The sequence below is a fragment of the Staurois parvus genome, unplaced genomic scaffold (assembly GCF_062004578.1).
Source record: "Staurois parvus isolate SC_StPar_1 unplaced genomic scaffold, SC_StPar_1.0 ptg001239l, whole genome shotgun sequence".
Lineage (NCBI taxonomy): Eukaryota > Metazoa > Chordata > Amphibia > Anura > Ranidae > Staurois > Staurois parvus.
The window spans coordinates 189,758-204,912 of NW_028319035.1; the positions used below are offsets into that span (position 1 = coordinate 189,758).

At 47.7% G+C, this 15,155-nt stretch overlaps 1 protein-coding gene across 1 annotated transcript in view; it reads right to left on the reverse strand.

Moving 5' to 3' along the window:
• The window catches only part of LOC149437954 (kin of IRRE-like protein 1), a 73,114-nt gene that overhangs the window by 21,709 nt on the left and 36,250 nt on the right, over nt 1–15,155 (reverse strand). Inside the window, exons 2-3 of the mRNA XM_089660404.1 lie at nt 3,339–3,488; nt 1,886–2,035 (exon numbers count right to left, since the gene is read on the reverse strand). Coding sequence (XP_089516530.1) covers nt 1,886–2,035; nt 3,339–3,488 — 300 coding nt within the window. The remainder of the gene's footprint in view (nt 1–1,885; nt 2,036–3,338; nt 3,489–15,155) is intronic.

The following is a 15,155-nucleotide window of genomic DNA, read 5'->3' on the forward strand; positions in this document are numbered from 1 at the left end:
CCCCACTCTGCCAATCCCTCCACTGACCTCCACTCAGTGTCCTCCACCCCCTCTGCCACTCCCTCCACTGGCCTCCAGTCAGTGTCCTCCACCCCTCTCTGCCAATCCCTCTACTGGCCTCCATTCAGTGTCCTCCACCCCTCTCTGCCAATCCCTCCACTGGCCTCCACTCAGTGTCCTCCACACCTCTCTGCCAATCCCTTCACTGGCCTCCACCCAGTGTCCTCCACCCCTCTCTGCCAATCCCTCCACTGGCCTCCACTCAGTGTCCTCCACCCCTCTCTGCCAATCCCTCCACTGGCCTCCACTCAGTATCCTCCACCCCTCTCTGCCAATCCCTCCACTGGCCTCCATTCAGTGTCTGCCACCCCTCTCTGCCAATCCCTCCACTTGTCTCCACTCAGTGTCCTCCACCCCTCTCTGCCAATCCCTCCACTGGTCTCCACTCAGCGTCCTCCACCCCTCTCCACCAATCCCTCCACTGACCTCCACTCAGTGTCCTCCACCCCTCTCTGCCAATCCCTCCACTTGTCTCTACTCAGTGTCCTCCACCCCTCTCTGCCAATCCCTCCACTGGTCTCCACTCAGTGTCCTCCACCCCTCTCTGCCAATCCCTCCACTGGCCTCCATTCAGTGTCCTCCACCCCTCTCTGCCAATCCCTCCACTGGCCTCCACTCAGTGTCCTCCATCCCTCTCTTCCAATCCCTCCACTGGTCTCCACTCAGTGTCTTCCACCCCTCTCTGCCAGTCCCTCCACTGGCCTCCACTCAGTATCCTCCACCCCTCTCTGCCAATCCCTCCACTGGCCTCCATTCAGTGTCTGCCACCCCTCTCTGCCAATCCCTCCACTTGTCTCCACTCAGTGTCCTCCACCCCTCTCTGCCAATCCCTCCACTGGTCTCCACTCAGCGTCCTCCACCCCTCTCCACCAATCCCTCCACTGACCTCCACTCAGTGTCCTCCACCCCTCTCTGCCAATCCCTCCACTTGTCTCTACTCAGTGTCCTCCACCCCTCTCTGCCAATCCCTCCACTGGTCTCCACTCAGTGTTCTCCACCCCTCTCTGCCAATCCCTCCACTGGCCTCCATTCAGTGTCCTCCACCCCTCTCTGCCAATCCCTCCACTGGCCTCCACTCAGTGTCCTCCATCCCTCTCTTCCAATCCCTCCACTGGTCTCCACTCAGTGTCTTCCACCCCTCTCTGCCAGTCCCTCCACTGGCCTCCATTCAGTGTCCTCCACCCCTCTCTGCCAATCCCTCCACTGGCCTCCATTCAGTGTCCTCCATCCCTCTCTGCCAATCCCTCCACTGGCTTCCCATTGCCCAACGGATTAAATTCAAAACATTAACAATAACATATAAAGCCATGTATAACTCCGCCCCCAATTACATCACCAATCTTGTCTCTAAATATCACCCAAACTGTCCTCTCTGCTCCTCGCACAACCTCCTGCTCTCTAGCTCCCTTGTCTCCTCCTCCCATGCTCGTCTCCAGGACTTCTCCAGAGCTTCCCCATCCTCTGGAACTCTCTACCCCAATCTATCAGACTATCGCCTACTCTGCTCCCTTTTAGGCGATCTCTGAATACCGATCTCTTCAGGGAAGCCTATCCTGCCCTCAGCTAATAACAGAATCTTCTACTCCTCCTACCAGTCCATCCCCCACAGTTACTACCTTTTGTACCACCAGCCCCTCCCTCCTAGATTGTAAGCTCCCAGGATCAGGCCCTCCTATCCCTCTTGTATTGAACTGTATTGTTGCTGTATTGTCTCCCGTTATATTGTAAAGTGCTGAGCAAACTGTTGGCGCCATAAATCCTGTATAATAATAATAATTATGAAGAGTAATAGGGCCGCAATCCCTCCACATTTCCTGGGACTCACCCAGAACGGACAGATGCGCTCGCTGTGACCTCAGGGCCGCCTGGGTGGCCTGGCATTCATAGATGGCGTCATCACTGAGCTCCACGTTCTCGATGTGCAGGTTGTGTTCTCCCAATCCCGGATCTCCAATGATGGAGTAACGGGACCAACCTGTAGGAAGGTCAGATCATTATAATATGTAACAGATCATCTCAGGTTCTACTTCCACCTCTGAAACATCCGCTCATCATTCATTTCCATCACTGCCCAATCACAAGGCGTGTTCCTTCACCTAAAACTGATTATTCACTGTTTGGTGGACACCCTGACAGATTCCACGATCTATTTGGAAACCTATTAGTTTCTGGGTCTGTACACCCGCTGTGCCCATTATGAGGGGTTCCCACCATCCCTGTGCTGAGTTCCTGGGTCTGTACACCCACTGTGCCCATGATGAGGGGTTCCCACCATCCCTGTGCTGAGTTCCTGAGTCTGTACACCCGCTGTGCTCATTATGAGGGGTTCCCACCATTCCTATCCTGAGTTCCCAGGTCTGTCCTCCTGTTGTGCCCATTATGAGGGGTTCCCACCATCCCTGTGCTGAGTTCCTAGTCTGTACACCCGCTGTGCCCATTATAAGGGGTTCCAACCATCCCTGTGCTGAGTCCCCGGCTCTATACACCCTCTGTGCCCATTATGAGGGGTTCCCACCATCCCTGTGCTGAGTTCCCGGGTCTGTACACCAGCTGTGCCCATTATGAGGGGATCCCGCCATCCCTGTACTGAGTTCCCGGGTCTGTACACCAGCTGTGCCCATTATGAGGGATTCCCACCATCCCTGTGCTGAGTTCCCGGGTCTGTACACCCGCTGTGCCCATTATGAGGGGTTCCCACCATCCCTGTGCTGAGTTCCCGGGTCTGTACGCCAGCTGTGCCCATTATGAGGGGTTCCCACCATCCCTGTGCTGAGTTCCTGGGTCTGAACACCAGCTGTGCCCATTATGAGGGGTTCCCACCATCTCTGTACTGAGTTCCCAGGTCTGTCCTCCTGTTGTGCCCATTATGAGGGGTTCCCACCATTCCTGTGCTGAGTTCCTAGTCTGTACACCCGCTGTGCCCATTATGAGGGGTTCCCACCATCCATGTGCTGAGTCCCCGGGTCTGTACACCTGCTGTGCCCATTATGAGGGGTTCCCACCGTCCCTGTGCTGAGTTCCCGGGTCTGTACACCTGATGCGTCGGCAGCTCCTTAATTTTGAACTGCCTTCACACAATGCAAGTGAACGGGTGACATAACATACGATAACACGTGTGTGGCGTGACGGAGATACCCAGCGGCGGGTGTCTGGGGTCCGTTACAATGTTCATTAACACCCCACAAAGATAAATATAACTGTTTATTCCAACATCACTATTTACCAACAAATTAAAAAAAAATTAACAATTAATTAGCAACAAACGACTTTTTTCTTACCTGGAAGATCTCGCTCCGCCCCCAGCGCCAATCCATCCATCGTCCACTGCACCGTCCCTCGGTAGCCGACCACAATGCAGGGGAGAGTCACCGACTTGCCGGAGACGACCACCTGATCCGACGGCTGCTGTGCGAAGTGAGCCGCGAAACCTGGAAACGCAGGAGAGAGGTGATTGAGTTTCGCGCCCGCTGGCTACAGGGGGTCAGAGGTCAGCTGTATACCATATGGTATATAGATACATTTCTGTATTGTGTTAGTGGCCCCCCAAGCCCACAGCTGTCAGACGCCTCGTGCCTGAAATATTCCGTCCCACCTATTGACTCCTTCACCGTATCTAATATTTATGGAGCGCGCGCCTTTCTCTTCACGCACTCACGTAGGTGTCACCAAACATCTGCGCTGGAAACGCGTGGAGACTCCTGCCAGCTGCCGAGGGCTAAAGAGAACCTGCTGTTGACTTTACATCTCTAAAATGCACCGACTGAGCTGCTTCCAGGTATTGGTGATTGGTTCGATTGCTGACTGTGAGATTGGAGGAGCTGGGCCAGCACAGGCAGTAGTTAGGCATGCGGGGGGCTATGATGTACAAGGAGGGAGGAGGCTGTGCTACAGAACAGGGGCGGACTGACAACTCATGGGGCACCCAAGCAATAAGGGATCATGAGGCCCCTGTGTCCTTGCCCACACCCAAAAAAAGCCTATGAAAAAGCCAATGAAAGATACCAGGGGCATCTCATGGGGCCCCCTACTGACCCCGGGCCCTCGAGCAGTGCCCGAGTGCTCGAATGGTTAGTCCGCCCCTGCTACAGAAGTTGACTCTTCCTGGAGCAGCCACTTTTTCTTAGCAAAGTCAATAAAAATAATTAGGAAAATATGGAATGGAAAATCACGGCAGGTAAGCATTCCAAATTCTTGATTTTTCTTTTCCTGAACCGGCTGGTAACAGGTTCTCTTTAATTTGTAATCCCTGTCAATCTCTGTCAGATGTCCTGGATTTGCTGGGACGGTGTGGTGTCTTGGCTCCCTGTCCCGCCAGTTCTGTCCTGGGCCATGTCCCGGAATCACAGCATCTACCAGATTTGAGCTACTGCACATGCTCAGTTACTCATGATGGCATTAATGGGTCCTGGGTGGGACCAACCTGTAAAGTGGGTGTGATGGGCTGGGGGTTTGCACTAACATACAATTTTCAGGACAAGCTTTAGGGGGTGTGGCCCCTTTCTTCAAGGCAGCAACCATAGATCTCCAAGCAGCCAGTACCAATACACCCTCCAGCAGCCAGCACCAATACACCCTCCAGCAGCCAGCAATAATACACCCTCCAGCAGCCAGCAATAATACACCCTCCAGCAGCCAGCACCAATACACCCTCCAGCGGCCAGGCCCAATACACCCTCCAGCAGTCAGCAGCCAGCAGCCAGCACCAATACGCCCTCCAGCAGCCAGCAATAATACATCCTCCAGCAGCCAGCACCAATACACCCTCCAGCAGCCAGCACCAATACACCCTCCAGCAGCCAGCACCAATACACCCTCCAGCAGCCAGCAATAATAGACCCTCCAGCAGCCAGCAATAATACACCCTCCAGCAGCCAGCAATAATAGACCCTCCAGCAGTCAGCACCAATACACCCTCCAGCAGCCAGCAATAATACACCCTCCAGCAGCCAGCAATAATACACCCTCCAGCAGCCAGCACCAATACACCCTCCAGCAGCCAGCAATAATAGACCCTCCAGCAGTCAGCACCAATACACCCTCCAGCAGCCAGCAATAATACACCCTCCAGCAGCCAGCAATAATACACCCTCCAGCAGCCAGCACCAATACACCCTCCAGCGGCCAGCACCAATACACCCTCCAGCAGCCAGCAGCCAGCACCAATACACCCTCCAGCAGCCAGCAATAATAGACCCTCCAGCAGTCAGCACCAATACACCCTCCAGCAGCCAGCAATAATACACCCTCCAGCAGCCAGCACCAATACACCCTCCAGCGGCCAGCACCAATACACCCTCCAGCAGCCAGCAGCCAGCACCAATACGCCCTCCAGCAACCAGCAATAATACACCCTCCAGCAGCCAGCAATAATAGACCCTCCAGCAGCCAGCAATAATACACCCTCCAGCAGCCAGCAACAACACACCCTCCAGCAGCCAGCACCAATACACCCTCGAGCAGCCAGCAATAATAGACCCTCCAGCAGCCAGCAATAATACACCCTCCAGCAGCCAGCAATAATACACCCTCCAGCAGCCAGCACCAATACACCCTCTAACAGCCAGCATCAATACACCCTCCAGCAGCCAGCAATAATACACCCTGCAGCAGCCAGCAATAATACACCCTCCAGCAGCCAGCACCAATACACCCTCCAGCAGCCAGCACCAATACACCCTCCAGAAGCCAGCAATAATAAACCCCTCCCTCAAGAGTAGATCCCTCCCAGCAACAAATGACTCCCCTGAAACAAAACACGCCCCTGGCAACAATATTTCCCCATTAGCTACAATAGCCCCCAACTGGATCCCCCAGCAGCCAGTATCAATAGACCCTGCAGCACGTCCCAGCACCCCTTACCATTTACATATATTCAGTGCTGGAGGTGCCATAGCTGTGTTACCCCGCGTTCCCACGCAGAAATGAACAAATATGAAGGCCTCCCGTGTATTATTATTATACAGGATTTGTACCATGTGTTTTACAGTGTATATGTATTTTTATACTATATATATATAAAATATCATATAAATATATCTATTTTACGCAGCGCATATATACAAATATATTTTAAAATGTATAATGTACATACAGTCAGGTCCATAAATATTGGGACATCGACACAATTCTAACATTTTTGGCTCTATACACCACCACAATGGATTTGAAATGAAACGAACAAGATGTGATTTAACTGCAGACTGTCAGCTTTAATTTGAGGGTATTTACATCCAAATCAGGTGAACGGTGTAGGAATGACAACAGTTTGCTTATGTGCCTCCCACTTGGTAAGGGACCAAAAGTAATGGGACAATTGGCTTCTCAGCTGTTCCATGGCCAGGTGTGTGTTATTCCCTCATTATCCCAATTACAATGAGCAGATAAAAGGTCCAGAGTTCATTTCAAGTGTGCTATTTGCATTTGGAATCTGTTGCTGTCAACTTTCAAGATGAGATCCAAAGAGCTGTCACTATCAGTGAAGCCATCATTAGGCTGAAAAAACAAAACAAACCCATCAGAGAGATAGCAAAAACATTAGGCGTGGCCAAAACAACTGTTTGGAACATTCTTAAAAAGAAGGAACGCACCGGTGAGCTCAGCAACACCAAAAGACCCGGAAGACCACGGAAAACAACTGTGGTGGATGACCGAAGAATTCTTTCCCTGGTGAAGAAAACACCCTTCACAACAGTTGGCCAGATCAAGAACACTCTCCAGGAGGTAGGTGTATGTGTGTCAAAGTCAACAATCAAGAGAAGACTTCACCAGAGTGAATACAGAGGGTTCACCACAAGATGGAAACCATTGGTGAGCCTCAAAAACAGGAAGGCCAGATTAGAGTTTGCCAAACAACATGTAAAGAAGCCTTCACAGTTCTGGAACAACATCCTATGGACAGATGAGACCGACATCAACTTGTACCAGAGTGATGGGAAGAGAAGAGTATGGAGAAGGAACTGCTCATGGTCCTCAGCATACCACCTCATCAGTGATCATGGTGGTGGTAGTGTCATGGCGTGGGCATGTATGGCTGCCAATGGAACTGCTTCTCTTGTATTTATTGATGATGTGACTGCTGACAGAAGCAGCCGGATGAATTGTGAAGTGTTTCGGGAATATTATCGGCTCATATTCAGCCAAATGCTTCACAACTCATTGGACGCTTCACAGTGCAGATGGACAATGACCCAAAGCAGACTGCAAAAGACACCAAAGAAGTGGAATGTTCTGCAATGGCCAAGTCAATCACCTGACCTGAATCCGATTGAGCATTTCACTTGCTGAAGACAAAACTGAAGGGAAAATGCCCCAAGAACAAGCAGGAACTGAAGACAGTTGCAGTAGAGGCCTGGCAGAGCATCACCAGGGATGACACCCAGCGTCTGGTCATGTCTATGCGTTCCAGACTTCAGGCTGTCATTGACTGCAAAGGATTTGTAACCAAATATTCAAAAGTGAAAGTTTGATTTATGATTATTATTCTGTCCCATTACTTTTGGTCCCTTAACAAGTAAGAGGCACATATGCAAACTGTTGTAATTCCTACACCGTTCACCCGATTTGGATGTAAATACCCTCAAATTAAAGCTGACAGTCTGCAGTTAAATCACATCTTGTTTGTTTCATTTCAAATCCATTGTGGTGTATAGAGCCAAAAATGTTAGAATTGTGTCCATGTCCCAATATTTATGGACCTGACTGTATATATATATATATATATATATATATATATATATATATATATGAATATATATATACACTGTAAAAATATAGCATATATATTTTATATATAGTGTCTTTCTGTCTATCTATCTATCTATCTATCTATCTATCTATCTATCTATCTATCTATCTATTATCTATCTATCTATTAATCTATCTATCTATCATCTATTATCTATCTATCTATCTATCTATCTATCTATCTATCTATTATCTATCTATCTATCTATCTATCTATCTATCTATCTATCTATTATCTATTATCTATTATCTATCTATCTATCTATTATCTATCTATCTATCTATCTATTTATCTATCTATCTTAATATATATATGAAAAAAAATGATACAAACACATTTTAAAATATAAAATGTACATATAGTATTCAACTTCTTACAATTTTTTTTCAGTGTATCTATCTATCTAATAAAAAAATTAAAAAAAATATTTTTGCAGAAAAAAAAAAAAAATATATATATATACTACAGAAAATATATATACACAGTAAAATATAACATATATATTTTATATAGTGTCTCTCTATCTATCTATCTATTATCTATCTATCTATCTATTATCTATCTATCTATCTATCTATCTATCTATCTATCTATCTATCTATCTATCTATCTATCTATCTATCTATTATCTATCTATCTATTATCTATCTATCTATCTATTATCTATCTATCTATCTATCTATCTATTATCTATCTATCTATTATCTATCTATCTATCTATTATCTATCTATCTATCTGTCTATCTATTATCTATTATCTATCTAGCATAAAAAAAAGATAAATATATAAATACTGGATATAGTGTCTTTATATTTATTATAGCGTCTCTACGTTTTTGTAGAGTATATAATATATTTCGCTGATCACACGCAGGTCTGTTTCCGTAATAAATAAAATGGAAATGATTTTGGCTTCCCTCTAATATAAATGTCGGCTACAAAGCACGTGGAAGTCTCTCCCCTCCAGCTGTCGGCGCGCAGGCTCTGGGCAATGTAACGCGCGATCATTTTGACTTCCTCGACAGCTCGGCAAAACATGACAAACCAGATTTCCTGACAGATCTTTCCCATCCGCCTGTCTGTGGCCGGCATTGTTATCCGGCTGTCATTGTTGGAGGTTCCTGCTGCCTCGTATCTCGTCTCGATTTGCCGTGTAATTACTCAATCTCCCGAGTCACGCAGGCGTGCGCAGGACTGGCGAATCTCTCCCAGATGCTGCGTTTCCGGTGGAGGACGATTTCAATGTTCTCGTCTCCCGCAGGATCCAATTTGTTTTTAAGGAGTTATTTTAAGGAGCTCTCAAAGTCCCAATTTTTAATTTTTTTTTTCATTTTCACAGAACGCCGGTTCCCGAAGGTAGGTTTGTGCGTGCGCTCGGCGTGCGAATGAAATGTGCGTTGAAGCGTGAAGCGCAGGTTGTGCTGCCTTTTTTTCTGCTTTAGTGAACCTGCTGAAACCGAGGTGATAACACTCGCCGCCGCCTGCCCGGCTGATTGGAGGATTTCCATTCCGAAGGTCGACGGTGTTTCAGCTTAAAGAGAACCGGTCACGGCTGCGTTCGTTTATTCGTCTTTAAAGTCAAATCTTTGCTTTTCCATTTTTTTTTAACATCCCAGTGCTGCTGATTTCCTGCGGCCTCTTTGCATCGACTTTCTGATGACAGCATGGAATTCATCTCAATGGACGAGAAAACATGGGGGAAGACGTCCCCAACCTAAGCAGGGCTGTGGGCGGGGTCCCACACCTCCACCCACCACAGGAGAGGGGGCGGAGACAAGACTAGTCCCCCTGCACAAGGAAAGGGAGCAGCAGTGAGCGGTCTTTATTTACAGGAAGCTCCACCCACTACAGGAGAGGGGGTGGAGACAAGACTAGTCCCCCTGCACAAGGAAAGGGAGCAGTGGGGTGCGGTCTTTATTTACAGGAAGTCCCGCCCACTACAGGAGAGGGGGCGGAGACAAGACTAGTCCCCCTGCACAAGGAAAGGGAGCAGTGGGGTGTGGTCTTTATTTACAGGAAGCTCCTGCTTCAGGATTCACACTATATGCAAACTATAGCGCATATTGCCCACTAGATGGCACCAAGGAACCCAGGGATTACTCTATTAGAGAAATTACAGCCAAAAATGGAGCCATCTAGGGGCCAAAATGCAGAATATCCTCTCATGGGGGGTATTACAGAAAACTATACTACATTTTGGCCACTAGATGGAACTAACGATCACAGGGATTACTCTATTAGAGAAATTACGGCCAAAATGTATAAAGCATGCAAACTATACCGCATGTTGCCTGCTAGATGGCGCCAAGGAAACCAGGGATTACACTATTAGAGAAATTACGGCCAGAATTTATGCAGCATGCAAACTATACCACATGTTGCCCACTAGATGGCACCAAGGAACAGAGGGATTACTCTATTAGAGAAATTACAGCCACAAATGGAGCCATCTAGGGGCCAAAATGCAGAATATCCTCTCATGGGGGGTATTTAAAAAAACTATGCTACGTTTTGGCCACTAGATGGAACTAATGATCATAGGGATTACTCTATTAGAGAAATTACGGCCAGAATTTATGTAGCAAACAAACTATACCGCATGTTGCCCAATAGATGGCGCCAAGAAAACCAGGGATTACTCTATTAGAGAAATCACAGCCAAAAATGGAGCCATCTAGGGGCCAAAATGCAGAATATGCTCTCATGGGGGGTATTTCATAAAACTATACTACATTTTGGCCACTAGATGGAGCTAATGAGCATAGGGATTACTCTCTTAGAGAAATTACTGCCAAAATGTATGCAGAATGCAAACTATACCGCATGTTGTCCACTAGATGGTGCCAAGGAACCCAGGGATTACTCTATTAGAGAAATTACGGCCAAAATTTGCGCAACATACAAAATATACCTCATTTTGGCCACTAGATGAAGCTAACAAGCCTAGGGATTACTCTATTAGAGAAATTACAACTTTTGTGCACCAGTATTTGTCCAACTAATGTTTTATAAATAACTGCTAAAGATTCCAAAGTGCCTCTTGTCTTTAGACAATTTTTGCATAAAAAAGCAAGAAAATATTTCATGAGTCTCAATCAAAATGTAATTCGACTCAGTGCCCGTAATTTTTGGAAAGTTGAGCTGGTTGGTCATTAACAGCTCATTAACTTTCATGAAGGAGCTGAGGGCTGTGTGAAGTCTCGAGCTCTCATCTTGGATCAGATAGTTCTGAGATGGGCCGGTTGCCATCGATACACGCTCACCCCTAGGACTGTGTGTGACAGCTCATCCTCCAACATCCGGACTCGGCACGGCTGACTGTTACCGCTTTATGACGATTTTCTGCTCGGATGACAGAAAGTTTCCATCGTGCTGACATTGCAACCAAAAGCTACAGATTTTTGCTGCTTCAAAACTCTCATTCTTCCTCGTTAATCATATGCTGTCTGATCGTTTGTAAGAAACGCAGGAGATTTTTTTTTTTTTTTGCATCTTCCATCAAAAAAAAAAAAAATATTATATATTATTTAAAGGGACAGTACAAAGACCTTTGTGGGAGTCAGAGTAATGGAAGACAATTGCAGGTTGGCTGCTTGCAAAAGAAGGTGTTACAATATGACTAGGGTCCCTTATGGTGGCCGGTTCTGTGGTTTTTTGCTATTTCTTGATCACTCTTGCTTGCCACCTTTCTCAGCCTCTGCCTGGACATGGACCACTCTTGACTGCCTCGACCTCTGTCTGGATATGGACCATTCTTGCCTGCTGCCTGTTTCAACCTCCGCCTGGACATGGACCACTCTTGCCTGGATGCAGACCACTCTTGTCTGGTGCCTGCCCCAACCTTTACCTTGACATGGACCACTGCTGCCAGCCACCTGCCTCAAACACTGACTGGACATGGACCACTCTTGCCTGGATGCAGACCACTCTTGTCTGGTGCCTGCCCCAACATTTACCTTGACATGGACCACTGCTGCCAGCCACCTGCCTCAAACACTGCCTGGACATGGACCACTCTTGCCTGGATGCAGACCACTTCTGTCTGGTGCCTGCCTCAACCTTTACCTTGACATGGACCACTGCTGCCTGCCACCTGCCTCAAACACTGACTGGACATGGACCACTCTTGCCTGGATGCAGACCACTCTTGTCTGGTGCCTGCCCCAACCGTTACCTTGACATGGACCACTGCTGCCAGCCACCTGCCTCAAACACTGACTGGACATGGACCACACTTGCCTGGATGCAGACCACTCTTGTCTGGTGCCTGCCTCAACCTTTACCTTGACATGGACCACTGCTGCCTGCCACCTGCCTCAAACACTGACTGGACATGGACCACTCTTGCCTGGATGCAGACCACTCTTGTCTGGATGCAAACCACTCTTGTCTGGTGCTTGCCTAAACCTTTACCTTTACATGGACCACTGCTGCCTGCCTCCTGCCTCAGACACTGCCTGGACATGGACCACACTTGCCTGGATGCAGACCACTCTTGTCTGGTGCCTGCCTCAACCTTTACCTTGCTATGGACCACTCCTGCCAGCCACCTGCCTCAGACACTGCCTGGACATGGACCATTCTTGCCTGGATGCAGACCACTCTTGTCTGGATGCAAACCACTCTTGTCTGGTGCTTGCCTCAACCTTTACCTTGACATGGACCACTGCTGCCTGCCACCTGCCTCAGACACTGCCTGGACATGGACCACTCTTGCCTGGATGCAGACCACTCTTGTCTGGATGCAAACCACTCTTGTCTGGTGCTTGCCTCAACCTTTACCTTGGCATGGACCACTCCTGCCAGCCACCTGCCTCAGACACTGCCTGGACATTGACCACTCTTGCCTGCCTCGACCTCTGTCTGGATATGGACCATTCTTGTCTTTTGCCTGTCTCAACCTCCGAATGGAGAAAAACAAACAGAGGGTGCACCGGCGTAGTGCATTATCTTAAAAGTATGTTTATTGAATGTTAAAAATAGGTATTGTACTCACAAATAGTCAATAAATAAAAGGCACATCACAGCTCTGTCCAATTCACACTGCGTGTCTGTCTGCAATGAGAACTCTGGACATCCAAAAGACTGACGCGTTTCGAGGACTAGCCCCTTCCTCAGAGCCAACTAACCTAATGTCTGCCCCTCTCTTATATATGCTCACTAATGAATCCTCAATGGTTACATATGGGCCTTCCTACGGACTCCCAGGGGCGGGGAGTAATGTGATAGAAGATGCTGACATAATGAATGCAATATGACAAAAATATATATAAACATCAAAATACAAATGTCCTTATCTGGATGGGTGGAGACAATAAAATATATTATATATGGTGTGCATGAATGACCATAAAAATATTTGGATAATAATATATATACTCTATTTTTCAAATGTAGGATGACATCTCTCATGTAGGATGACATCTCTCATGTGAATGGTAACGTATCATAGCATTGCAGTATTATTATAGTATGAGTTGTAGTAATAGTAATGGTAATAATGTTAAAACTCCAGTAATTGGGTGTTCATGTGGATGGATGAGTATGATAAACATACCGAGTCATAACCCATTGGGCAAGGTCATCACCGATTGGTACCTATTTATAACATTCAATAAACATACTTTTAAGGTAATGCACTAGGCCGGTGCGCCCTGTTTGTTTTTCTCCATTCAATATATTTGGACTCCCCCGGTCTTTTGAGGGCAGTCAATGTGTGCATATCCCAAGAAATTCGTTATGTGGTCCTAATAACATTGAGTCCATCCCTAAGCGCAGGAGTGTCTGGGTTTTCCACTTCTACACTGCTGTCTCCACTCTTGCCTGGTATCTTCCTCAACCTTTACCTTGATATGGAACACTCCTGCCTACCACCTTCCTCAAAAACTGCCTGGACAGGAACCACTCTTGCCTGCCACTGGCCTCAACTGCTGCCTGGACAAGGTCCACTCTTGCCTGCTGCCTGCTTCAACCTCTGCCTGGACATGGTCCACTCTTGCCTGTTGCCTGCTTGGACATGGACCACTCTTGTCTGGATACAGACCACTCTTGCCTGGTATCTTCTTCAACCTTTACCTTGAAATGGACCACTCCTGCCTACCACCTGCCTCAAACACTGCCTGGACAGGAACCACTCTTGCCTGCCACTGGCCTCAACTGCTGCCTGGACAAGGACCACTCTTGCCTGCTGCCTGCCTCAACCTCTGCCTGGACATGGACCACTCTTGCCTGTTGCCTGCCTGGATATGGACCACTCTTGTTTGCCGCCTTCCTCGACCTCTAACTGGACACAAACATCTCCTGTCCACATCAACCGCTGCCTGAACATGGAGCACTCTTGCCTGGAATAGGACCACTCTTGCCTGCTTCTTGCCTCAATCTCTTCCTTGACATTGACTACTCTTGCCTGCCACCTCAACCTCTGCCTGGACGTGGATCACTCATGCTTGCTGCTTGCCTCAACCACTGCCTGGACACAGACCACTCCTGCCTGCCTTGTTCCTCGAGCCCTATCTTCACATAGACCACTCCTGCCTGCTACTTACCTCAAATCCCGATTGAACCCTAACCTGCTATCCTGTATCTGCATCACAGCCATCCTACTCCTACTATTACCTTGTGGGGCAATCCTCAGGGCCATGACCTGGTCACACCTTGAAGCAAAATAGCCCAGAAACCACTAGGGTCACCAGCCCATCACTTCCTGTTGGGTTTCCTGGTGAAGACCAAGGTGCAATTTAGACTGTACATTCTCAAGTGACCCTGCATCGCCTGCCAGGGGTGAAGTCTATAACGGGGACACCTTTTGCACCAAAACTCTTCATACCAAACATATTCAACCCTAGATGGTTGACACCCACTAGCAATAAGAAACTTTTAATGCCACAGGCAGCCTCTTAGACTGATAGTAGGGCTCAGGAGATGGCAAAGTCAAGCTTAATTTTACAGGAACTTCCACGTAACTTCAGCTGCCTACATCTTTTGGATTTTCTAATGCCAAGTACAAAAATCTAATATATTGCCGCTTACCATTCCTTAGATATGGTGGTTGCATCTGTTTGCTTTTTTCACACTTTTCCCTCTCAATTTTACCTGGGGATCCTGCCAGAAAACACACTTCCTGTTCTAGGGTGACAACCCTCCCTTACTGTACTATCTATGGAGCAGCAGTGTTGTCGCCCTAGGGCAGAGATAACGAAAACCTCCAACTCTCCTCTTCTCCATGGCATGGGGCTGAGGAGACTTGTGGTCCACAGAGATAGCTGGGAACAATGTGACTGATAAAGAGGGCAGCCAGATTTCTGGCAGGATCAACAGGTATGTTTTTTGCACTTGTTGAACAGATATAACA